Consider the following 25,235-nt stretch of genomic DNA (forward strand, 5'->3'; position numbering starts at 1 on the left):
TTGCCCTGTTTTAGGAAGGATATTATTAAACTGGAGAGGATTCAGAGAAGATTTACCGGGATGTTGCTGAGAATGGAAGGTTTGAGATATAAAAATAGACTAGAAAGACTGGGACTTTTTCCACTGAAGTGTAGGAGATTGAGAGGTGATTTTATTGAGGTTTATAAAATCATGAGGGGCATCAATAAAGTGAATTACAAAGGCCTTTTTCCTAGGGTGGGGGAGTTCAAAACTGGGGGGCATATATTTAAGGTGAGAGAAGAAAGACTTAAAAGGACATGAGAGGCAACTTTTTTACACAGAGAGTGATTCATGCATGGAATGTACAGCCAGAGAAAGTGGTGAATGCAGGTACAGTTACATCGTTTAAAAGACTTTTGGATAAGCTCATGGATAGGAAAGGTTCGGAGGGACATGGGTCAAGTACAAGCAGGTGAGACTAGTTTAGTTTGGAAATATAGTCAGCATGAACTATTTGGACCGAAGGGTCTGATTCCATGCTGTATGACTGTATGATGTGAAGACACTTCATGCTGTCCACAGTGAATGTTGGGGACTGCAAGAGGAACCCCCTCCTGATTATATATCACTGTGCTGCCACCTCTGCTCAGTCTGACTTGCTGTTGGGACAGGACATGCCCAAGCAAGGTATGTTTTTAAATATATCTGTGTCAGCTGTTGCTTAACTAATCTGTAAGATAGCTTTCCTAATTTTAGCATTAGTGCTCAGATATTAGATAGAAGATTTGCAGGATGGACAGAGCAAGTTTTCCATTGTTTCAGATGCCTAAGTTGATAATGGATAGTCCATCTGGTTTAATTGTTTTGAGATGCTATTGAATAACTTTCCATTGACAGGACAATTGAGAGTCGACACATTGTAGTCACACATGGGCCAGACAAGGTAAGAATGGCAGATGGGCAGATGAGAAGGGGGGAATTAACTCGACGTTATGCTTCAGAGACCAGTCAGACCCCTTAGAATATTTACTTCGAATTCAATCAATGGTCAGTGAAAGAAGGGTATGGCCAAGAATGAAGCAGTTAGAGGAATCCAGGCAGTCGTGCTGAAGGAACCTCAGCCCTTGAGCTTGTCTTAGAGGTTTGAGATTCTTGCTCCCTGTGTGGATGAGAGCAAGGGCTGAGTAAACTGACCATAGCGTCATGGTGAGGGAGCCATTCAAGAGGGGGGAGAAAAGAGAAATTTAGTTGTAATTGGGGATCATTCTTTCAGGGGAATAGACACTGTTCTCCGTGGCTGGAATGGAGATTCATTGTTGCTTCATTGGTGCCTGGATTCACTCATCTGGGCTTCGGAAGAATTTGGAGTGGGAAGGGAAAAATCCAGTTGTTGTGGGTCCATATAGATACTAACAATATAGATAGAAAGAGGAAAGAAGTTCTGTTGAGGGATTATGAGTAGTGAGGGGATAAATTAAACAGCAGATTTGAAAAGGTAGTACTCTCTGGATTACTACCTAAGCCATGAACTAATTGACATAGGGTCAATAAGATTAAAAAGGCAAATATATGACTCAAAAATGGGTTCAGGAGAAAAATCTTTAAATTCATGGGACATTTGCATAACTACAGGGGCAGGAGGGAGCCATTCCGATGGGACAAACTCCACCTGAGTCATGCTGAGACAGTGTCCCCGAATCACGTAACTAAGACTTTAAACTAAATAGTGTGGGAATGGATTCAGTTACAAGGACAATTATAAAATCAAAGTTAAAGGACAAGATAGGATTGCAGGTTAGTGATGGGATTGATTGTTACCACAAAATAAAAGCAGGGAATAGACTGGATATCATTATTGGACCAAGGAACAATAAAAGTACAGTGAAACTTGATAATAGAGCTAAATTAATCGCCTTGTATCTTAATGCATAAGCATTCAGAATAAGGTAGTTGAGCTGACTGCAAACTGAGGTAGCTGAAGGTCAAAGTACATCAAACTAATTAAAAGGCGGAGAGCTCAGCAGAAGTTATTAAATTTTCCAGAACAAGTAATAGGGCAAAGTCAGGAAACTTCAGGAACAGCAGTGAAGGGCACAAGTATGAGAAGTGGGGTAGTCAATACAGGACTGAGGGTATTTTACATAAATGTGCAAGGTATACAAACCAAGGTAAATAAACTTGATATTATGAGTCTTACAGAGATGCGGCTGCAAGGGGATTGGGGCTGGGAATTAAATATTCAAGACCCACTTTCTATCTAAAGGACAGGAAGATGGGCAGAGGCGGTGGGGTAACCTTGTTGATGAGAAATGAAATTAAATTGATAGCAAGAAGTGATATAGAGTTGGAAGGCACAGAATCTGTGTGGGTAGACTTGAGGAACTACCAAGGATAAAAGACCCTGATGGGAGTTGTGTACAGGCCTCTGAGCAGTAGTTAGGATGTGGGGCAGAAAATAAACCAGGAGATGGAAAAGGCACAAAAGAAAGGCGCTTTTTACAATAATCATGGGGGACTTCAATATGCAGGTGGATTGAGAAGAACAGTTTGGGAGTTGATCCCAAGATAAGGAATTTGTGGAATGTTTTTGAGATAGTTTTTTTTTGGAGCAGCTTCTGGTAGAGCCCACTGGGGAACAGTGAATCCAGATTTGGTGATGAGTAATGAGGCTGAGTTGATGAGGGAGCTAAAGGTGAAGGAACACCCCATGGGGCAATGACCATAAAATGATAGGATTCCCCCCGCAGTTTGAGAGAGAGAAGCTTGAATCAGATATAATGGTATTACAGTCGAGTAAAGATAACTACAAGGACATAAGGGTGGAGCTGGCCAAAGTGGATAGGAAGGTGAGCCTAGTAGGGAAGACAGTGGACCAATAATGACAACAGTTTTTAGGGGTAATTCACAAGGTAGAGCAGAAATTCACTCCAAGGACAAGGACACATACTAAATACAGAAGAGGCAACGGAGGGCATGTCAGAATAGCATAAAAGTGAAAGAGAAAGGATACAATGCTGTGAAGATTACTGGGAAAATCGATGGTTTGGAAAGTCTTTAAAAACCAGCAGAGGACAAATAAATCAAGGAATAAAGGGTGAGAAGGTGAAATATGAGGGTAGACTAGTTGGTAATATTTCTAAAAAAGAACATTCTGGAGAATTGGGAAGATCTGAGGTGGATAAATCAACCGGACTACATCCCAAGGTTCTGAGAGAGACTTACTGAGGTGATTGTGAAGGTTTTGGTGGTGATATTTCAGGAATCACTAGGACTGAAAAACAGCTAATGTAATACTCTTGTTTCTGAAAGGAAAGAGGCAAAAGATGGGAAATTACAGGCTGTTTAACCTGTCCTCAGTGCTTGGTAAGATTTTACAGTCCATTATTAAGGGTGAGATTGCAGATTACTTGGAAGTGCAAGGTAAAATAGGATGGAGTCAGCATGGCTTCCTCAATGGAATGTCATGCATGACAAATCTGTTAGAATATTTTGTGGAGATAACAAGCAAGTTAGACAAAAGAGAGCCAGTGGACATGATCTGTTTGAAATTCCAGAAGGCGTTTGGCAAGGGTCTGTGCAGGAGGCTGCCAAATAGGCTAAGAGCCCATTGTGTTAGGGGCAAGGTACTGGCATGGATAGAGGGTTGGCTGACTGGCAGAAAGAAGTGAGTGGCGATACAGGGGTCTTTTTTTCAGGATGGCAGCCAGTGACTCGTGGAGTTTTGTCAGTGTTCAGTGGTGGGACCAAAACAATCTATGTTATATATTAACAATCTGAATGAAGGAACTGAGGGCATTGTTGCTAAGCTTACACAAATATAGGTGGTGAGAGAAGTAGTGTTGAGGATGTGGGGAGGCTGCAGAAAGACTTTGACAGGCAAGGAGAGTGGGCAAAGAAGTGGAAGATAGTATTCAATGTAGGAAAGCTTGAGGTTATGCATTTTGGCAGGACGGATAGAGGTATGGATTATTTTCTAAATGAGGAAAGGCTTTGAAAATCTGAAGCACAAATGGAATTTGGTGTCCTAGTTGGTGTCCTAGTTTAGGATTCTCTTAAGGTTAACGTACAGATTTGGTTGTCACTTGGGAAGGCAATTGCAATATTAGCATTAATTTTGAGGGGGCTAGAACACACGAGCAGGTTTGTACTACTGAGGGTGTATAAGATTCTGGTCAGCCTGTATTTAGAATATTGTGAGCAGCTTTAGGCCCCATATCTTAGAAAGAATGTATTGATCTTGGAGGGGGTCCAGAGGAGGTTTACAAGAATGATCCCAGGGATAAAGGACTTGTCAAGATGAGGTACTGCTGATGCTGTGTGAGGTTCTGGTCAGAAATCGTTTTGAATATTATGAGCATAAGACACAGGAGCAGAAATTATGCCATTCGGTCCATTGAGTCCATTCTGCCATTCAATGATGGCTATAAAAAGGATGTGTTTGCCTTGTTGGCTGTCCAGAGGAGCCTGACAAGAATAATCCCAGGGATGAAGGGATTGTCATATGAGGGATCTGACTGAAATGCCCAGACTACTGAGAGATCTGAATAAAATGCTTCCATTAGTAGGAGAGACTAGGACCTGATAGCACAGGCTCAGAGTGAGGGGATGACACTTTGGAGCTGAGATGAGGAGTAGCTTTTTCAGGATCTGTGGAACTCGTTACTGCAGACGGCTGTGGAGGCCAAGTCATTGAGTCTATTTAAGGCAGAGACAGCTAGGAGTGGATCAAGTGGATTCGTAAGTGGATCAAGAGTTACAGGGAAAAAAAACAAGAATAGGAAGATATCAGACATGATCATATGATGGACCACACTTGATAGGCCGAATGGCCTAATTCTACTCTTGTAGCATTTCCTCCTCTGGTCTAATGGTCTATTTCTCTTAGACTCGCTATTCCCTTGTTATGGACAGTGTTTTGTTAAACACTGGAGCATTCTAATTGTGGAAATATCTCCAGTTCACTAAGGGAAAAGGGAAACCGAATTATAAAAAAAAAACAAGCTCTTAAAACCCCCAGTAATATCTGAAAATGAATATTCTAATCATGCAGGAGCTCCAAATTGCAGCACCAGTATGTCTCAGTCACTCGTTTTACTGATTTTTCTTCAAGGGGATCTGTACCACCTCTGGCGTATGCTGACTTTAAGGGTTAATTTTTACGAGGAGAAAGTGAGGACTGGAGGTGCTGGAGATCAGAGTTGAAGAGTGTGTTGCTGGAAAAGCACAGCAGGTCAGGCAGCATCAGAGGAGCAAGAGAGTCGACGTTTCGGACATAAGCTCTTCATCAGGAATGTTAATTTTTACAACGAGTATCATTCCACAAATAAACCGGGAACATCCTCCCTCCGGTCAGCGGCTGTGTGGCAGGCAGAGAGCTTCTCTGATACTAAAATAAGAAGTTGATGCGGAAAACTCAGTGTCTGCTTCAGCAAGCGACATGTCAGCAATATGTCAGGGAGACCGTGGGTGAGCAGCTGGGCTGTTCGAGCGAGGAGTCAACCCCTAGAGGCTGCGGTCAAAGGGGAAGGTCGGTAGATATGGATCTGAGGAGGATCATCCTGCACACACCGTACTGTCTATACTCTTGTGATGTTAGCGTTGCGAAAGCGCCGTAACCCATTGCTCAGAGAACTGTAAACCGTGTTGGTGCAGCTGATGGAAAGCCTGTGTGACCAGCATTAATATTACAACAGCGTCTTTCAGCTTTTCCCCTTTTCATCGCCAGCGTTCCCCTGGGCCAGCGTCACCATGAATGAAGGGTTTTACTGCCAGTAATATTTTCCAAGGAAACTCAAAACCTGACGGTAAGTTGCGGCGATGTTATTGGACGTTGCGTTCTGAGTGTTTCGGATGCTCCATGTAATTTATTATAGAGCTAAGAAATAACGCTTTCACCCTCCCATCCAAGTTGCAAAGAGTTCACGTTATGTCTCACGATGTTCACTTCGCAGTTTCGGTGAAATTTCATTGAAATCTGCACCCTCCACCAATTGACGCATTATCTAGATAAAAAATGCCATCTCTGATCTGGTTATGCACCAACATTTCAAATCGACACGCTCCAAGTCAAACTACAGAAATTGCCAATGGGGAGAGATGCCGACTTTCTGTAAAATAAATATAGTATACAACTTTACAAATTTATTGCTAATTGTATTGAAAAAAGCTGGAAATGAATGGAAACTGAATGGCTGGACAACTCCGTGAGATTTTTGCATTTTTATAGTTCACAGGTCGGCGCAACACCGAGGGCCTGTTCTGCGCTGTATTGTTTTATGTTCTACTCTGTCCAGCTGAACATCTACGTTAAACACTTCATCACTGAATCTGGAATTCCTGCGATTATTGTTGGTAATCTATGATCAATTTTTTTTTGCTGTGAAAATAGCAGCGAGACCAAATAGCGGGCAAGTTTAAATTGAACAGCAACTTCAGGCAATTAAACATGAACATCCGAAGGTTGCTGCTTGGGATTCACTATCTCGCTTTAAAGTACTCGAGCCAACTATGTCCGACATTCCATCAAAGCTGTTCACTGGTGTAAAGTTCCTGGACTTGCATGATATATGTACTAAATTCGACACAAAAGGTTCCTGGACTTGCATGATACATGTAAAGTTTCTGGACTTAATGATACATGTACTAAATTCGGCACAAAAGGTTAACGTTGTCAATTCATTCCATTCAAATGTATCTTAACAAATCCTCTCAAATAACCTGTGTGACTTTGAAAATTAACTGTTCACAACCATTCAATCTCATTCTTTAAGATTTTAATGTAGTTGAAGTTTGAGGAAAAGTATTTTTTAAAACTTCTTTTTATCCTCTCTCTGAATCAAATGCTTTCCTCCCTTCATTCCACTTTCAGTACCTGATTTAACATTGAAGTCAATGTTCATAGATTCCAGCTTACCTTTCCTTGTTCAGGCTCCATCCTGTACACCAATTGTTGTTCATTCTGATAGGTTAAAGGGACACACAGTTGTCCCTGTCCTCAGAGTTCCCAATGCCATGTGGAGATTGCAGCACTGGCTAGATATTTGATTGGCAGCTACTTACCTTGCAAAATGCTACAGAAAATCTATGGGCAAGTTTAAGTCTAAGAAACAGTCTGATATTCCTGACAAAATTTTAGATTCTTACATAATAGACAGAAGTGACTCACTTAGCGATTTAAACAACAGAAAAAAAACTGTTCACTAAATTTTGTTGGTATAGAAAATAAAGTTTATAGAAAATGCAGTTGCTAACATATGTATGAGCAAAATACTGTAGATGCTGGAATCTGTATTGAAAACAAAAAAATGCTGGAGATCACAGTGGGTCACGCAGCATCAATGGAGAGAAAGCAAACTAATGATTTCTGTCAAGATGACTCTTCATCAGAGTATATTGCATTCATACCTCAAGAAGGATATGGACAACTACTTGAAGGCAGAATATCAATAGGGAAATAGACAAAAGAGTTGAACAAATTGGATAGTTCTTTCAAAGAGCTGGAAAGGAAGTGATGGTTTGAATCATTGTCTGCTATTTTGCATTATTCTGTGACTATGATATGAATGAGTGCAGAGTGATACCAGCAACATGGGTTCTATTCCTGCACCATCTGAGGTTGCCAGGAAAGTCCTACATTTTCAACCTTGCCCTAGTCTTGTCTCATTCTCTGTCCCTAATGAGAGAGCAGCCCTATGATCCTCTGGGACCACAGTGACTTTACCTTTACTTAGTAAACCAAATAAAAATACAGAAGGCATTTGACACTTTTATAAAGGAAATAAAACTCCAGGAATTTGTTCTATTCAATGTTTTGTGCTTACTTCTCTCTAATAGTATGGATAGGATGAACAGCCAAAGTCTTTTACCTATGGTCTGGGAAGCTAAAACTAGAGAGTACAAGTTTAAGGGGAGAGGGGAAAGATTAAAAAAGGACCTGAGCTTCTTTTTCACACAGAGGATGCTGTATGTATGGAACAAGCTGCAAGAGGAAGTGGTGGAGGCTGGTACAATTACAACATTGAAAAGGCATTTGGGTTGATATATGAATAGGAAGCATTTAGAGGGATATGGGCTAAATGCTGACAAATAAGCATAGGCCAGATTAGGAAGTCTGGTCAGTGTGGATGAGTTGAACCGAAGGGTCTGTTTCCATACCGTATTTATCTGACTCTAAATGCCTGTCTTCAAAGTTAGTTCTAAGAAACTAAGGCTGTAAATTGTTCTCTAGAGTCAGAAACTATCTTTAGATTCTCGATTATTTATATCTATTAAAATAATGACCATTTCATAATTTGAAAATTGTTAATATAGGATTTTCAATGTCATTTAAAAACTAAATCTGCAAAGAGGGTTTAATGATTCTATTTCAATAATTTGAGTTTTAGGGTGGTTAAAATATAATCTGGAAATCTGAAATAGAAATGAAGAATACTGCAATACTTCAAAGTGAAAAGATAAGATAGCGTTTTGGTTAAATTGGTTCATTAGAAAAAATGGTGCTAATTGTAGGCAACTAATAAAGTTGGGCTATGGGAGCTGGCCCTCTTAATAACATTTAAAGATACTTATGCAAATCAATAAAGTGTGCTATTAATAATCCTAATTTTTATTGCTACAGAAGCCTATAAATTCACAAGGTGAAAGAAGCTCAGAGGAACCCTGTTTTGTCAGTAGATTTTATATAGATGGGTTATTTAGATGAATGAGGAAGGTAATGGTGGTAATGTCACTTGAATAGTAATTAAGAGACCCAGACTAATTCTGGTAGAACTTAAGTTCAATGAATAAGTTTGGAATGTACAGTTAGTCTCATGGTGCCAAGAAATTACAATTGATTGTTATAAAAAGCAAACTAATTCACTAATGACCCCTTCAGAAGGAAATCTGCCATCCTTTCCTGGTCTGGCCTATATGTGACTCCAGATCAACATCAGCAATTGACACTTAACTGCTCACTGAAATGGCCTAGCAAATCACTCAGTTCAAGTGCAATTCAGAATAGGTAACAAATGTTGGCCTTGTCAGTGGTGTCTATATGGAGGAGAAAGTGAGGACTGCAGATGCTGGAGATCAGAGCTGAAAATGTGTTGCTGGAAAAGCGCAGCAGGTCAGGCAGCATCCAGGGAACAGGAGAATCGACGTTTCGGGCATAAGCCCTTCTTCAGGTGTCTATATCCCAAGAAAGAATAAAGAAAAAAACTACACATTTGCAAAATGTTGCAAATGGTTATAATACAGGATTAGAAAAAAACTGGGATTACACATTCAAGTTCCACCATGGTAAACTCTAAAGTTGAATTCAGTAAATTCAGTGACTTGTGTGCTGATTTTTGCAGCAGATCTAATAATTATGAAAGTTATTGTGTTGTCTTAAAAATCAAAGACCTTCAGGGAGAAAAAAAATCAATGCTTTCCAATCTTACATACGTGAGATTACAGTTCCATACCACATGCTAACTCTTATTGCCCTCACGTTGATGAGAGATACCACCCATGTTACAAGCACAAAAAAATCACTTATTATAAATTCACTCAGATAAAAATTTGTGAACCATTTCCAATCATTTTTTGATGTAAAATATTCTCTTTGCTCTTTAACATCCTGTGCAAACAAAGGGGACCTAAGTAACAACGGTTTGATTTAATTTGTCATTTTACAGGCTTATTAATAGCTTACTATTTAAAATAATACTTATTTAAGAAGTTGGTTTCCATTAGCTCTTAGACCAAACTATTGCAGGTAAATCTTGTATTTTGATTTCACATTACCATTTGTCTACTTAGTTAATAGCTAGATTGATAACTTTACAGAAAATGTTATAATGTTGTTATGACAAAGATGGGGTAATGCACTGTCTTTTTCTAGTCTCACCACTTTGTGGGTAACAACATAAATGTAATTTTTTTTTTCCCTGTTCATGATATGGCCAGTCATACATGTTATGTATATTCAACTTAGAATAAAATGATGCATTAAACATGCTTCTTCAAATAACATAGAACATTTGATTTGGTATAAACTAGAACTTATTCGATGAAGATGCAAAACTGACAACCCCATATTTTTTATTAGTTCATGGAATGTGTGCATCATTGGCTAGTTCAGTGTTTATTGCCTAGACTTAGTTGCCCAGAGCAGTTAAAAGTCAACCAGATTGGTTTAGGTCTGGAGTCAGACCAACAAATCTTTGTCCTTAAATGACATTAGTGAACCATTTGCAAATTGTTGCAATAATTTTAGTGAATTCAAAGATCACCATCTACCATGCTAGGGTTTAAACCCATGTCCCCAGAACATAAGCTTAGGATTGCTGGATTACAAATGAAGAGACATTACCACTACAGTATGACCTCCCCTTGTAATATGAAAATATAAATCTTTACCTCTCTAAATAGCCCAAAATATATGTATTGAGTAAACAGAAAATCACTGATTTCTCTCTGCAGAGGTAAGCTTTGGGTAAAACAGTTTTTGAAGGCAAAAGGGTTAAGGTGTGAAGTGTTCAAATGGCTGTTAATCTGATATTCTGCTATGTGTAGACTAGTGTCATCAATGTATATAGATGTCTCTGGGATCTTGACAGACGTAACTTGCTTGGGGAACAAGTGCATTGAGAAGTCTTCCAATCACTGTTCAAGAGGACAATTAGATTTAACACTGCTTTCACAACAAAGCTGCTTCAGAAGCAGGAGACAAAAGCAGAGTCGCTTGCTTTTAATAGACTTTCTCCAAAGACAAACTCCAAGCCTGGTGTTTTCCCTGAAGTGAGTTCAAGCAACAGAGACTAGTAATTATCTGGAATTGCACGGTTTCTGAGAAATGCCTTATTAAGAATAAATTTATCTTGTCTTTTCATTGACTTTTCCTTATAAGGAATAATCCTTCACAATTCTTTAAACTCAAGTCCACAAAAGTATTACATTTGAAGCCATCATAACAATGTCTACAACTTTTTCAAGTTCCACACTTGTATGCAATTGCAATGGCAATATATTTTTATTTAGCAAGAAACTCATTGACTTGTAGAGTTAAATTAGAAAAACCTTAGAAATTGCAAGAGTGGGTTAATGACAAATAAAATCTTTAAAAATGAGTATTTTATGATTGTAATAAATTCAGCAGAGCAAACTTTCTTAAGTATTCAAATAATGTAAGGAATTGATGAGATCACCAGAATTCATGGTTTTTACACATTAAATCTTTTCTTCTCCTGCATTAGAAGGTGACATAGTCATAATTAGTAATCTAATGCTCTGGAAATACAAATTAAAACACCACCATGTTAGCCAGTGAAATTTAAATCCCATTAATGAAGAAAAACTGGAATTGAAAGCTAATCTCAGTAGTACTAACCATGGAAGTGTTATTGATTGTCATAGAAATGCATCTCGTTCACCAATGCCCTTTAGGGAGGGAAATCTTCTGTTTGACCTACATGTTACACTAGATCTACATGTGGTTGCCTCTAAAATGCTATTTAAAATGGCTGACCAAACCACTTATTTCAAGGGCAAATGGGTAAAAGTAACAAGTACTAGCCATGCCAGTAATGCCTACAGTGGAAGTTTAAGCTGCATTATATCTGCTGCTTTTTCATCTGTAAAACATGAGTTGTTCTGAAACTTAGTGGTTTGATGAAAATAAAAACAAAAAATTGTTATGTATGCTGAACCGTTTGTCCACTACTGCACATTTTCATTGTGGTTTATAACTTGCTTAACAAAATAGTTGATTTTGATAATAATTGTACGGTACTCATAATAGTTCTGGTTCAAAAATTCAAATCATTTCCATCAGCACAGGTTCAATTAATTCCAGTCACTCCTGTATATATCAGACATGTATTGGTTTTGCAATGGTTTCTGAAGAACCAGAACTCCTTCATTATAAACCCATTCCTTCATTAAGTTATCTACTAATTGTCCTGACCTTAGATATATAGTTTAAAGGTCAATAGAATTAAGGTACCATTGTAACAGAAGGTGAATTATTTTCTCCATGTCTTATCCCATTGTACAGGTTTGCAACACTTGGTAAATCTTCTGCATCTTCATTACAAGCATAACATTACAGCATACAGCATAGTTTTAAAATGTTAACTTCCTGAATCAATATGTTTGACAGCAGTGCTGCTTCTGCATTTTCATGACATCCTGAGGAAAATCAAACAAATAGCAAGCTCTACTTCCATCATCTTGTTGCCAGGAATTGAAAAAGCAGGAGCTCAGTATTACTGAAAATAAAGTGGAAATGTGAAACTATAAATATACAAATTACACTTTTGCCACTGCTGACTCTGATGAGAATTACTTTCCACAACCCCTTTCTATTCATCTTGTTAATAACCTGCTTTATAAGCTGCAGTATATCTGCTGCTTTTTTATCTGTAAAATGTGAGTTATTCTTAAACTTAGTGGTTTGGTGAAATTAAAAAACACATCATTTTGTCACGTATGCTGAACTGTTAGTCCACTATTGGACACTTTCCATTGTGGTTTATAAAACTGTAGAACATTCTGTGAAAGATGCAGCCATTTAATATAGATATTGAATGCAACCTGGCTTTAGAATGCCAGGCAAGTAAATGCTACAAACAGGTAGATGAGAACTAATGGTATTTTAGGTTGCTCTGAAAAGTTATGTTGAATTTAAAATTGGCCAAAAATATAGTGTTAAAATTCTAAAGAAAGAGTACTTGCATCTAATTTCTTATTTCTATGGTTATTGCACAATGAAGTGCTGATTCAGAATTTATTTCCAAAGAGGTATCCTGTATTAATGTAGAAATAGTATTGGACTGTTTTGAAAACATTTTCAAAAAGATTTCGATTGATTTGTTCATTATGTTTCTACTTGAAAACTACTTTAAAATTTAATGTTGTATTTTTTAAACAAAATAGCAAACTCAGATTTATAAGCCTAAGAATTCCTATTGGTCACAATGGATGAATAATTAATACATTTGCATCACAGATTAATGCCTTTGTTAAAAGTGCAGGTAGAGAAATGTTGTATGAACATGCTGCCATTTCTGTGTTAACAATTGTAGCAATTTATTGGTTAGTAAGGTATACTGCTACGACAATGCAGTATATTGTAATGAGTTGTATAACACAAGTGCAGTGTACAATGTTGGAAAGTGATGAGAAACATCATTAAAACATTATTTAATTAAATTCATGTCTCATAGTTGCTATATTGACCAGCAAAAGTTTTGTTTTAGCCTCATAAACATATTCCATCATGGAAATTAAAATTATGATCGGCTAATTCTTACACCAAAGTTCTAAATATTAATTCATAATTATACTGAAAAGCATTTTTGAAACTCAGCTTCTTGAAATGCGAAATTACAATAAAAATATGTTCAGCCACAAATGTCTTCTGCACATTTGCATTCTCTGATAATTAATTACCTCTTTGAATCATTAGCTTTGCTATGGTAGTTATTTGCTTCCATTTCCATTGGAAGAAAGTGAGAACTGCAGATGCTGGAGATCAGAGCTGAAAAATGTGTTGCTGGAAAAGCGCAGCAGGTCAGGCAGCATCCAAGGAGCAGGAGAATCGACGTTTTGGGCATAAGCCCTTCTTCAGGAATGAGGAAGGTGTGCTAAGCAGGCTAAGGCAAAAGGTAGGGAGGAGGGACTTGGGGGAAGGGCGTTGGGAATGCGCTAGGTGGAAGAAGGTTAAGGTGAGGGCGATAGGCCGGAGAGGGGGTGGGGGCGGAGAGGTCGGGAAGAAGATTGCAGGTTAGGAAGGTGGTGCTGAGACCGAGGGTTGGGACTGAGATAAGGTGGGGGGAGGGGAAATGAGAAAGCTGGAGAAATCTGCATTCATCCCTTGTGGTTGGAGGGTTCCTAGGCGGAAGATGAGGCGCTGTTCCTCCAGGCGTCATGTTGCCATGGTCTGGCGATGGAGGAGGCCAAGGACCTGCATGTCCTTGGTGGAGTGGGAGGGGGAGTTAAAGTGTTCAGCAACGGGACGGTTGGGTTGGTTGGTGCGGGTGTCCCAGAGGTGTTCTCTGAAACGTTCTGCAAGTAGGCGGCCTGTCTCCCCCTGTAAAAACGTCATTCCATATACCCAATTCCTTCGCCTCCGCCGCATCTGCTCCCAGGAGGACCAATTCCAATACCGAACAACCCAGATGGCCTCCTTCTTCAAAGACCGCAATTTCCCCTCAGATGTGGTTGACGATGCTCTCCACTGCATCTCCTCCACTTCCCGCTCCTCCGTCCTTGAACCCCGCCCCTCCAATCACCACCAGGACAGAACCCCACTGGTCCTCACCTACCACCCCACCAACCTCCAGTTACATCGTGTCATCCTTCGTCATTTCTGCCACCTCCAAACAGACCTCATCACCAAAGATATATTTCCCTACCCTCCTCTATCAGCGTTCCGAAAAGACCACTCCCTCCGCGACTCCCTCGTCAGGTCCACACCCCCCACCAACCCAACCTCCACTCCTGGCACCTTCCCCTGCAATACCTCTGGGACACCCGCACTAACCAACCAACCCAACCGCCCCGTGGCTGAACACTTTAACTCCCTCTCCCACTCCGCCAAGGACATGCAGGTCCTTGGCCTTCTCCATCGCCAGACCATGGCAACACGACGCCTGGAGGAAGTGTTGCTCTCATTTCAGGCATATATCTTAAATACAAATGGAAATAGTTATTTACCAACCTATCCCTGAATATTGTCGAAGTCTTGCCATATTCTGCCTCATCTTCCGCCTCCAACCACAAGGGATGAATGCAGATTTCTCCAGCTTTCTCATTTCCCCTCCCCCCACCTTATCTCAGTCCCAACCCTCGGACTCAGCACCGCCTTCTTGACCTGCAATCTTCTTCCTGACCTCTCCGCCCCTACCCCCTCTCCGGCCTATCACCCTCTCCTTAACCTCCTTCCACCTATCGCATTCCTAACGCCCCTCCCCAAGTCCCTCCTCCCTACCTTTTATCTTAGCCTGCTTGGCACACCCTCATCATTCCATTTCCATTGTACAACTATAGTGGAAGGTGTACCTGGTCTGGCTGTGTCATTCCCTAACTGAGTCGTGGGGGATATTAAGGTATTTAAGTTATTTTGTGTTGAAGCCAATGTGTCAATGCCAGCTGTTTGACATAGCAATATAAAAGTAATTTCATTGCCCATAATCTTCTATCTTTCTCTGCTTTAACTACTTACAAACTTTCCACTATGAAATAAAACTGATCAGCTAAGAATTAGCTCACTCATTGATCTCGAGTTAATTCAGTGTTAGAACTGCTAAACTTTTATCTCTCCAGCCTAGAAATGGTGTGATCACGAAATATGCCTATTTCTACTTCAGTAACATTGCCTGACTTTGCTCCTGCCTCAGCTCATGTGTTACTGAAATCTGTATTCTTGCCTTTGTTACCTTTAGACTTGATAAATCCAATTCCCTCTTGGCTGGCCAAGCATCTCAGCTTCAGAACCTCCATTATGAGTTCATTAGGGAAATTTCTTTTGCCCAGCCATTTTAAGCTACTTCATCAGAAATCTTTTCTCAACAGTGTAGATGTTTGCTGATGAATACACAATGTTCAGCATCATTCGCAACTCTTCAGATACTGATGCAATCTGTGGCCAGAATATGGCAAGACTTAGACAACATTCAGGCATGGTTTGGTAAATAACTATTTCCATTTATATTTAAGATATATGCCTGAAATGAGGACAATATCATTTGTATGTGTTTGCCACCAGTGATCAGCCAAATGAGGGTGGGGTTGTGTGTTGCTTTTGTCAGTGCCACATCTGCAGCATATGCCTGTAAACCATATGGCAAACACATTGAATGTGCTTTGGCCAAATGGCCATGTCTCAAGGACTAAGGGCCATACTCCTCAGGCTAGTCCACTGGGAGTTTCATTGTTTGTTTGTGGTTGTAGATTAGCTCAATGAGCTGGTGGGTCATCATGCAAGTGTTTCCTCACCATACTAGATAACGCCATCACTGTGACTTCCGTGAAGTGTTGTTGCTCTACTCTGCTTGATATTTATATGTCCTGGTCTGTTAAGGTAGGTGGTATCATATCCAGTTTTCCTTTGCAGTGGTTTGTATATGGGATCTATGTCAACATGCTTGTTGATGGCATTGCGAGTTGAAAGCCAGGCCTGTAAGAGTTCCCGTGCATATCTTTGTTTAGCTTGTCCTAAGATGGTTACATTGTCTCAGTCAAATTGGTGGTCCTCTTTGTCTATGTGTACTGGGAGTGTTGTCAGTTAGGTGGTATTGACAATGTTAGTTGAGGGCATTGTATGATATGAGTCCGGAGTTTAGGCACAGTCAATCAGCCCTCGGGGTGTTCAAGGTCTGGGGTTCTATATCATTGTCGAGTGCAACAATCCAGAGATAGGTGAAAATTCACAGGTCTGCATGAGAGGACTGGTGGGTCATTAGTTGAAGTTGTCATTCCATTTGATTGGGGGTGGGGTGGGGGGGTGGGGTTGGGTGTTGGGTTACAGTCTGTCCCTGGATGGGAGGGGGTCAATCTGTTCATTGAAGCCAAAGAATTTATCATGGGCCACTACTGTGGTGGGAAATTTTAAGAAATTAACTCGGGGGATGCAGTATGCTGGAATGCAGAGGGAACCACACCATCCATCAAGTCTCTGTTAGTAAAGCTCAGTGACAATTTTTCTGTATTGGCCATCTTCCATACAAATGTGACATGCTTTACCTGGTTTGCAGCATTTGAACAGCTGCATAGCTGGAATTTGAATATGGTGCTGGTAATGGGAAACCTGCAAGGCCCTAGTGGTGGCAACATTATGTGAGTGGCCTCATGGAGGCATGGTGCTTATGTACTGAGGTGAGCTGAATAACATTGAGAGAGAAAACCCACTAGAGAACTGTATTCAGCTACGATCTGTGACCTCAAGGTCCGGTATATGATCCACTCAAGTATTACCATAAAATGAGGAGATCAACCCTGGTTCAGGGAAGAGAACAGAAGGACTTGCCAAGAGCAGCCCCAGGCATACCTAAAAATGTGATTTCAACCTAGAGAAGCTTCAATCTAGGATGATTTACATGCCAAAACAACAAGCAAGGGACAGGTCTAAGTAATCCCTTAACCAATAGATCAGATCGAAGTTCTGCCATGAATGGCAAAGAACTATTATGAAGTGGAGGCTCCACAAATATCTCAATCCTCAGCAATGGATGTCCCAACTGATCAGTACAAAGAAAACTTTGAAGCATTTGTATTTTCAGCCAGATGTGTCGAGTGGATGATACATCTCAGCCTCCTTTTGCGGTTGCTAGCATCACAGATGTCAGCCTTCAAACAATCCAATTCACTCCATGTGAACAAATAATGAACAAGCATCAACAAATGCCTGAAGACACAGGATACTGCAAAGTCTAAGGGCCCGGACAACATTCTGACAAATGAACTGAAGATGTGTTGCAAAACTAATCATGTCCCCAGGCAAGCTATCCAGTACAACTACAGCATTGGCTTCAGTCAATGACTTTCCTGTGAAGCTACCTTTGCAAAAGAATAACCTGCTCTCTGATGCTCCGTTTGGGTTCCATGAGGTCATGAGATGAGTGACAATTATTAGAGCCTTTGTCCAAACATGGGCAGAAGAACTGAATTCCAGAAGTGATGTGAGAGTGATTGGCCTTGATATCAACACAACATTTTCATCATTTATATAAATGATTTAGATGTGGATACTGGAAGTGTGGTTAGTAAATTAGATTAGATTACATTACAGTGTGGAAACAGGCCCTTTGGCCCAACAAGTCCACACCGACCCGTCGAAGCGCAACCCACCCATACCCCTACATTTACCCCTTACCTAACACTACGGGCAATTTAGCATGGCCAATTCACCTTACCTGCACATCTTTGGATTGTGGGAGGAAACCGGAGCATCCGGAGGAAACCCATGCAGACACGGGGAGAACGTGCAAACTCCACACAGTCAGTCGCCTGAGGCGGGAATTGAACCCGGGTCTCTGGCGCTGTGAGGCAGCAGTGCTAACCACTGTGCCACCAAAGTTTGTAGATTACACCAAAATTGGTGGTGTAGTAGGCAATGAAGAAGGTTATCTTTGAGTAGATTGAAACTTTGATCAGGTGGGCCAATGGACTGTTTAATTTGGATAAATGTGAGGTGATGCATTTTGGTAAGGAAAACGAGGGCAGGACTTATACAGTTAGTAGTACAGCCCTGGGGTGTGTTGCCAAACAAAGGAGCGAGGGTTGCATATGCATGGTTCCGTGAAAGTGGAGTCACAGGTAGACAAGGTGGTGAAGAAGGTGTTTGGCACGTTTGTCTTCATTTGTCAGTGCATTGAGGATAGGAATTGTGATATCATGTTACAGCTTTACAGGAATATGGTGAGGCAACTTTTAGAATACTACATTCAATTCTGGTCTCCCTGCTGTAGAAAAGATGTTGTTAAATTTGGAAGAGTTAAAAAAAAATTGACGAGAATGTTGCTGAGTTTGAAGGACTTGAGCTAGAGGGAGAGGCTGAATACACTAGGTCGTTTTACCCCTGGAGAAGCGGAAGCTGAGTGGTGCCTTTATAATGGTTTATAAAATCATGAGAGTCATTGAAAGAGTGAATAGTCAAGGTTTTTTTCCCAGGATAGGAGAGTCCAAAACTAGACAAAAGTTTCAGGTGAGAAGGTAAATATTTAAAAGACATCTGAGAGGCAACATTTTCAAACAGAACGTGTTGCATTATGGAACAAGCTGCCAGAGGAAGTTGTGAAGATGGGTACAATTACAACATTCAAAAGGCATCTGGATGGGTACATAAGCAGGAAAGGTTTAGAGAGACATGGGCTAAATGCTGGCAAGTGGGAGTAGATTAGTTTACGATATTTGATCAGCATGGATGAGTTAAACCAAAGGGTTAGTATAATTCTATGACTCTCTGACTGTATGTGCCATCGACCAGTGTCAATGAGAAACATAGGGAAAACTCTCTGCTGGTTGAAGTCATATCCAATATAGAGGAGAATTTGTGCTTGTTCGAGGTGAGTCAGCTCAGCCCCAGGACATCATTTCAGGTGTTCTTCGCTGTATTTTATATTTCAACTTGTTCAGGGGCGTTATTGTACCCAGGAGCAGGTCGACTTGAACCTAGGTCTCCTAGCTCACTACCATGCTGCTTCAAGATCCCCTTCCTAAGGATAGTGTCCTCGGACCAATCATCTTTAGTTACTTCCCTCCGTAAGTTTAAAAGTAGGGAAGTTTGCTGGTGATTGTACAATACTCAACAACATTCCAAACTCCTCAGTATTGGGGAATTCATGTCCATATATACTGCAAGATCTGGGCAACATCAAGGTTTGGCGAAAATGAGTACTGCAGATGCTGGAGATTAGAGTCAAGATTAGAGTGGTGCTGGAAAAGCACAGCAGGTTAGGTATCATCTGAGGAACAGGAAAATCGACCTTTCAGGCAAAAGCCCTTCATTAGGAATGAGGCTGGGAGCCTTGGGGTGGAGAGATGATTGGGAGGGGCGTGAACCTAGGGAGAAGGTAGTTGAGAGTGCAACAGGTGGATGGAGGTGGGGGTAAAGGTGATAAGTCAGAGAAGAGAGTGAAGTGGATAGGTAGGAAGGAAGATTGACAGGTTGGGCAAGTCATGAGGACAGTCCTGAGCTGGAAGGTTGGAACTGGGGTAAGGTGGGAGTAGGAGAAATTAGGAAACCGGTGGTCCACAATGATGCCATGGGGTTGAAGGGTCCCGAGGTGGAAAATGAGCCGTTGTTCCTCCAGACGTCAGGTGGTGAGGGAGTGGCGATGGAAGAGGCCCAGGACCTGTATGTCCTCGGTAGAGTGGGAGGGGGAGTTGAAATGGTCTGCCACAGGGCAGTGGGGTTGATTGGTGTGGGTGTCCCTGGGATGTTCTCTGACGTGCTCTGCTAGAAGACGTCTGGTCTCCCCAAAGTTGAGGAGACTGCATCGGGAGCAACTGATACAATAAATAACATGTGGAAGTGCAGGTGAAACTTTCATGGATGTCCACAAACCTGACTACACCAGCCGACCCATCATCTCAGCCTGTTCCTACCTCACTGAATGCATCTCCACCTACCTCAATACTGTCCTATTCTCACCTGGTCCAGGAACTCCCCACATACGTTCAGGACACCACCCACACCCTGCACCTCCTTTAAGACTTCCATTTCCCCAGCCCCTAATGCCTTATCTTTACCATGGACATCCAGTCCCTCTACACCTCCATCCTCCATGACCAGGGCCACCAAGCCCTCCGTATCTTCCTCTCCCGACATCCCCACCAGTACCTTTCCACTGACATTCTTATTCATTTGGCTGAACTGGTCCTCACCCTCAATAATTTCTCCTTCGAATCTTCCCACTTCCTCCAGACAAAAGGAATAACCATGGACACCTGCATGGGTCCCAGCTTGCCTGTTTCTTTGTCGGCTACATAGAACAGTCCATCTTGTGGAGTTACACTGGCACCACTCCCTATCTTTTCCTCCACTATACTGATGACTGCATTGGCGCCACTTCGTGCTCCCATGAGGAGGTTGAACAGTTCATCAACTTCACCAACACATTACACCCCGACATTAAATTTACTTGGACCCTCTCTGACACCTCCCTCCCCTTCCTGGACCTCTCCATCTCCGTCAACGATGACTGACTCAACACTGACATTTTCTACAAACCCACCTCCTCTCACCCTAACTCCTGCAAAAATGCTATCCCGTATTCCCAATTCCTCCCAATTTCCAGGAGGACCAGTTCCACCACAGAACACACCAGATGGCCTTCTTCTTTAAAGACCACAATTTCCCTTCCCATGTGGTTGAGGATGCCCTCCAATGCATCTCATCCATGTCTCGCACCTCCGACTTGCACCCTACCCCTCCAACCGCAACAAGGACAGAACCCCCTTGGTCCTCACCTTTCACCCCACCAACCACAGCATAAATCACATTATCCGCTGACATTTCTGCCACCTACAAACAGACCCCACCACTAGGGACATATTTCTCTCCCCACTCCTATCCGCTTTCCGCAAAGACCGTTCTCCCAGTGACTACCTGGTTAGGACCATGCCCCCTACAACCCACCCTCCCCTCCTGGCACCTTCCCCTGCCACCGCAGGAATTGCAAAACCTGCACCCACACCTCCCCCCTCATCTCTGTCCAAAGCCCTAAAGGAGCCTTCCACAGTTTCACTTGCACTTCCACACGTTATTTATTGTATCCGTTGCTCCTGATGCAGTCTCTTCCAGGAGACCGGACACCTTCTCGCAGGGCGTGCCAGAGAACTTCTCCGGGTAATCGTGCCAATCAACCCCACAGCCCTGTGGCCGAACATTTCAACTCCCCCTCCTACTCTGCCAAGGACATGCAGGTCCTGGGCCTCCTCCATCGCGACTCCCTCCCCACTCGACGCCTGGAGGGACAACGCCTCATCTTCTGCCTCAGGACCCTTCAACCTCATGGCATCAATGTGGACTTCACCAATTTCCTCATTTCTCCTATTCCCACCTTACCCCAGTTCCAACCTTCCAGCTCAGCACCATCCTCATATCCTGTTCTACCTCTCAATCCTCCTTCCCACCTATTTGCTCCACCCTCCTCTCTGATCTATCATCTTTACCCTCACCTCCATCCACCTATTGCACTCTCAGCTACCTTCTCCCTAGCCCCACCCCCTCCCATTTATCTCTCCAGCCCCAAGGCTCCCATCCTCATTCCTGATGAAGAGCTTTTGCCCGAAAGGTCAATTTTCCTGTGACTCTGATGCTGCCTGGCCTGCTGTGCTTTTCCAGCACTACTGTAATCTAAACATCAAGGATTGGGCAAAAATATGGTAAGTAACATTTACATCATACAATTGCCAGGGAACAGCCATCTTCAACGAGAAAGAATCTTGACCATCACCTCTTGGCGTTCAATGATGTCAGCATCACTGTGGTTGACCATTGACCAAAAACTGAACTGGACTAGCCAAATAAATACTGTGATTATGAAAGCTGGTCAGAGGCTAAAGGTTTTGCAGCGAGTAATTCACCTTCCATATCCCTCGTGCCTGTCCACTTACTAGGCACGGGCCAGGAGTGTGATGGAATACTCCTCATTTGCCTGAATGGATGCAGCTCCAGCAACTCTTAAGAAGCTTGACACCATCCAAGACAAAGCAGCCCATTTGATTAGCACCTTATCCACCACCTTGAACATTCACTCCCTTCATTGATGTACAGTGGCAGTATATGTACCATCTGCGATATGCATTGTGATAACTCACCAAGAATTCTTTGATAGCACTTTCTAAATCTTGACCTATACCATTTAAAAGCACAGTACTGCATATTCTGGAGATGTGAAATAAGCACACAAAATTCTGGAGAAACTCAGCAGGTGTGGGCAGCATCTGTGGAGAGAAAAAGTAGACAGATCAATAACCAAGGGACATAAAAGTAAACTAAGAGGTAGGAAGCAGAGAATTGAGGTGAAATGTTTTCACTCAGAGTCAGGTGGGAGCCTGGAACTGGCTGAATGAGTGAGTCAGAAACTCTCATAATATTTAAACAGCATTTATAGATTCACTTGCATTGCCATAGCCTCCAGGAAATGGGTTAGTATAACTGGATCTCTACTGACACGATGACCCCCTCCTGAGTTGTAAGTGTTTATGAATCTATGAGAAACAAGGTTAATGTTTTGAATCTGGTATGACTTCCTGGGAAACAAAAAGCATCATATCAGACAAAAAATGTGACTTTTTTTCTCTCCACACCTGCCAGACCTGCTAAGTTTTTCCAGCACTTTCTGTTTTAATTTTGTGATCTCTATCATCTAGAAGGAGCGATTCAATTCAAATGGGCGAGTTAGGAACTTGATATAAAAACATGAATCACGTGCTGTAACATCACCAACAGTTATTTAGCCCTGTGCACCTTATTTGATAATGGATTTAATTTATGAGCCATTTAATGCTATGATCTTTTTATTAGAATGAAGTGTTACATTTTAAATATCATGTGTAATCTATGTACAGTTTGTAAAAATTATTTTCTCATTATAATGACTATCATCTTATCGCAATAGGCTGTTTATTGAAAAATAATTTCATAGAGGAAGAAACCATTTCATGGATAGCTTTTGGTAGATCTCTAACCATAACAATCTAATAATTTTATAAGACCTTGTGAAGACTGAGAATCAGCGGTATGCATTGCACTGGTCTCTTAAGGCATCAGGACATGTAGATGAAGTGTTTAAGAAGTCATATAGGATACATACCATTATTAGCTGAGGCATGTATTTTAAGAACAGGCATGTTGTGCTGGAACTCTGTAAAAGATTGGTTCGACCACAGCTAGAGTATTGTGTGCAATTCTGGAGCCCACATTTTAGGAGGGGTATGATTACACTAGGGAGGCAGCTGCAGTTATTTTTTTCCGGAATGTTGTCAGGACTGGAGAGTTCTAGTTATGAAAAGAAATTGAATAGACTGGGGTTGTTTTCCTTGGAGCAGAGGAGACCGAGCGAGTTGTATAAAATTGTGAGGGGCATAGATATAATAGACATGAAGGATTTTTTGTCCTTGGTGGAGGGAGCAATGACCAAGGGGCATAGATTTAAGGTAAGGGGGAGGAGGTTTAGAAGAGATGGGAGGAAATTTTTTTCACCAGCAGTTGGTGGGACTCACTTCCTGTAAGGATGATAGAGGCAGAAACCCTCATAATATTTAAGGCATATTTCGGATGCCAAGGCATACACGACAATGAGCCAAGTGCTGGAAAATGGAAAATGGAATTAGAATAGTTAGGTTGAGTTTTCAATAATGAAATCTGGACAGAACTAAGCAGAAACAGCAGCATAGCAATAATGTTGCTATACTAGTAATCTGAAAGCTCAAGCTGATAGAATTTTAGTTCAATCAATAAATCTTCAAAATAAATATCAATAAGGTTGACCATGAAACCAGCATCAATAGTTATAAAGGAAGGAAATCTGTAATCTTTACTTGATCTGGCCTAGATGTGATTCTAGACCCATGGCAATGTGATTAACCCTTAACTGTCTTCTGATATGTCTATTCAATTCCAGAGCAGTTAAGGATGGGCTACAGATGCCAGCAGTGCCCACATCCCAACAAATAATTTAAACACCCAACAAATAATTTTGAACAATGTGGTTTAATTTCCTATCTAGTTCCTTAGATTGAGGTAAAGAGTTACAATGACATCTGAATTACATAGATTGAATAGCTATTGCTGAGATGAACAATGTAATATGGAAGTTATAGATATATATAGCAGGCCAATCCATCTTTACACAGAGACAGATTAATGTTTAGGTGTGTCTCTTCATCAGACCAGTGAATTAACAATAACAGCAGTACTGTAGCTTTAACATTATTAAATGTCTCAAAGTGCTTCACAGGAACATTAGAAAACAATATGACTTTAAAGCATAGAAGGAGAGATTATGTTGAATGATTAAATGCTGAAATCAATTAATGCAGCACAAAAACGTGAATGATTGAAATTTGTATGAGGGTTGTTTACTGTTTTTTGGGAGATTATTGGTGATGTTATTGACCAAACATTTATTCTGCTAATAAGAGACCTTCTACCTCTGCTTTCAAAATCAAGAGGTTGACTGGGGGCCAATGTAAGTTAGCACACACATGGGTGGCATTTATACCAGGAATTATTGCAATTTAAGCCATGGGCAGATTGGTTTCTTGGCCTTAAGTTTTTTTGTGGAAAACTATGCGAGGCCAGTCAGATGTGTATTGGATTAATTGAATCTGGAGGTAAAACCCAAGAATGATGATTACATTGACAAATGAGCTGAGAACTTACAGAAATGGAAGTAGGTGGCCTTCATGGTATGATAAAGGTTGAAAGCTTATTTCAGAGTTAAATGTAATGCCAAGTTTGTGAACAGACTAACTTACTTACAAACTATTGCCAGAAAAATGAATGAATTCAATATTTAAGGAATGGGGCTTAGAGTTAGAGCAATATTTCATGGTTTTTAAAACATTCATTCATGAAATATGGGTGTCGCTGATTTGGTCAACATCTATTGTCCACCCCTAATTACCCTGGAGAAGGTGAAGGTGAACTGCCTTCTTGAACCACTGGATTGGGTAAGTGCATCCATATTGCTGTTAGGGAGGAAGTTCTAAGATTTTGCCTTAGCAACAATTAAGGAATGGTGGTATAGTTCCAAGTCAAGATGATGTGTGGCTTTGAAGAGAATTGTAGGTGATTG

General features: G+C 41.2%; 1 protein-coding gene across 2 annotated transcripts in view; it reads left to right on the forward strand.

Moving 5' to 3' along the window:
* Window positions 1-5,282: 5,282 nt before the first annotated feature.
* The window catches only part of LOC122543725 (proto-oncogene tyrosine-protein kinase LCK), a 108,093-nt gene continuing 88,140 nt past the window's right edge, over window positions 5,283-25,235 (forward strand). Inside the window, exons 1-2 of one of the 2 annotated variants that reach the window (XM_043682498.2) lie at window positions 5,283-5,765; window positions 6,188-6,312. In XM_043682498.2, the coding sequence (XP_043538433.1) occupies window positions 6,237-6,312 (76 nt within the window). In that variant the 5' untranslated portion in view covers window positions 5,283-5,765; window positions 6,188-6,236. The remainder of the gene's footprint in view (window positions 5,766-6,187; window positions 6,313-25,235) is intronic. The other variant, XM_043682499.2, reaches the window with a different exon arrangement.

The sequence above is a fragment of the Chiloscyllium plagiosum genome, unplaced genomic scaffold, assembly GCF_037043375.1.
Source record: "Chiloscyllium plagiosum isolate Xiang-an unplaced genomic scaffold, Cpla_swu_hap1 HiC_scaffold_3, whole genome shotgun sequence".
In the NCBI taxonomy this organism is placed as follows: Eukaryota; Metazoa; Chordata; class Chondrichthyes; order Orectolobiformes; family Hemiscylliidae; genus Chiloscyllium; species Chiloscyllium plagiosum.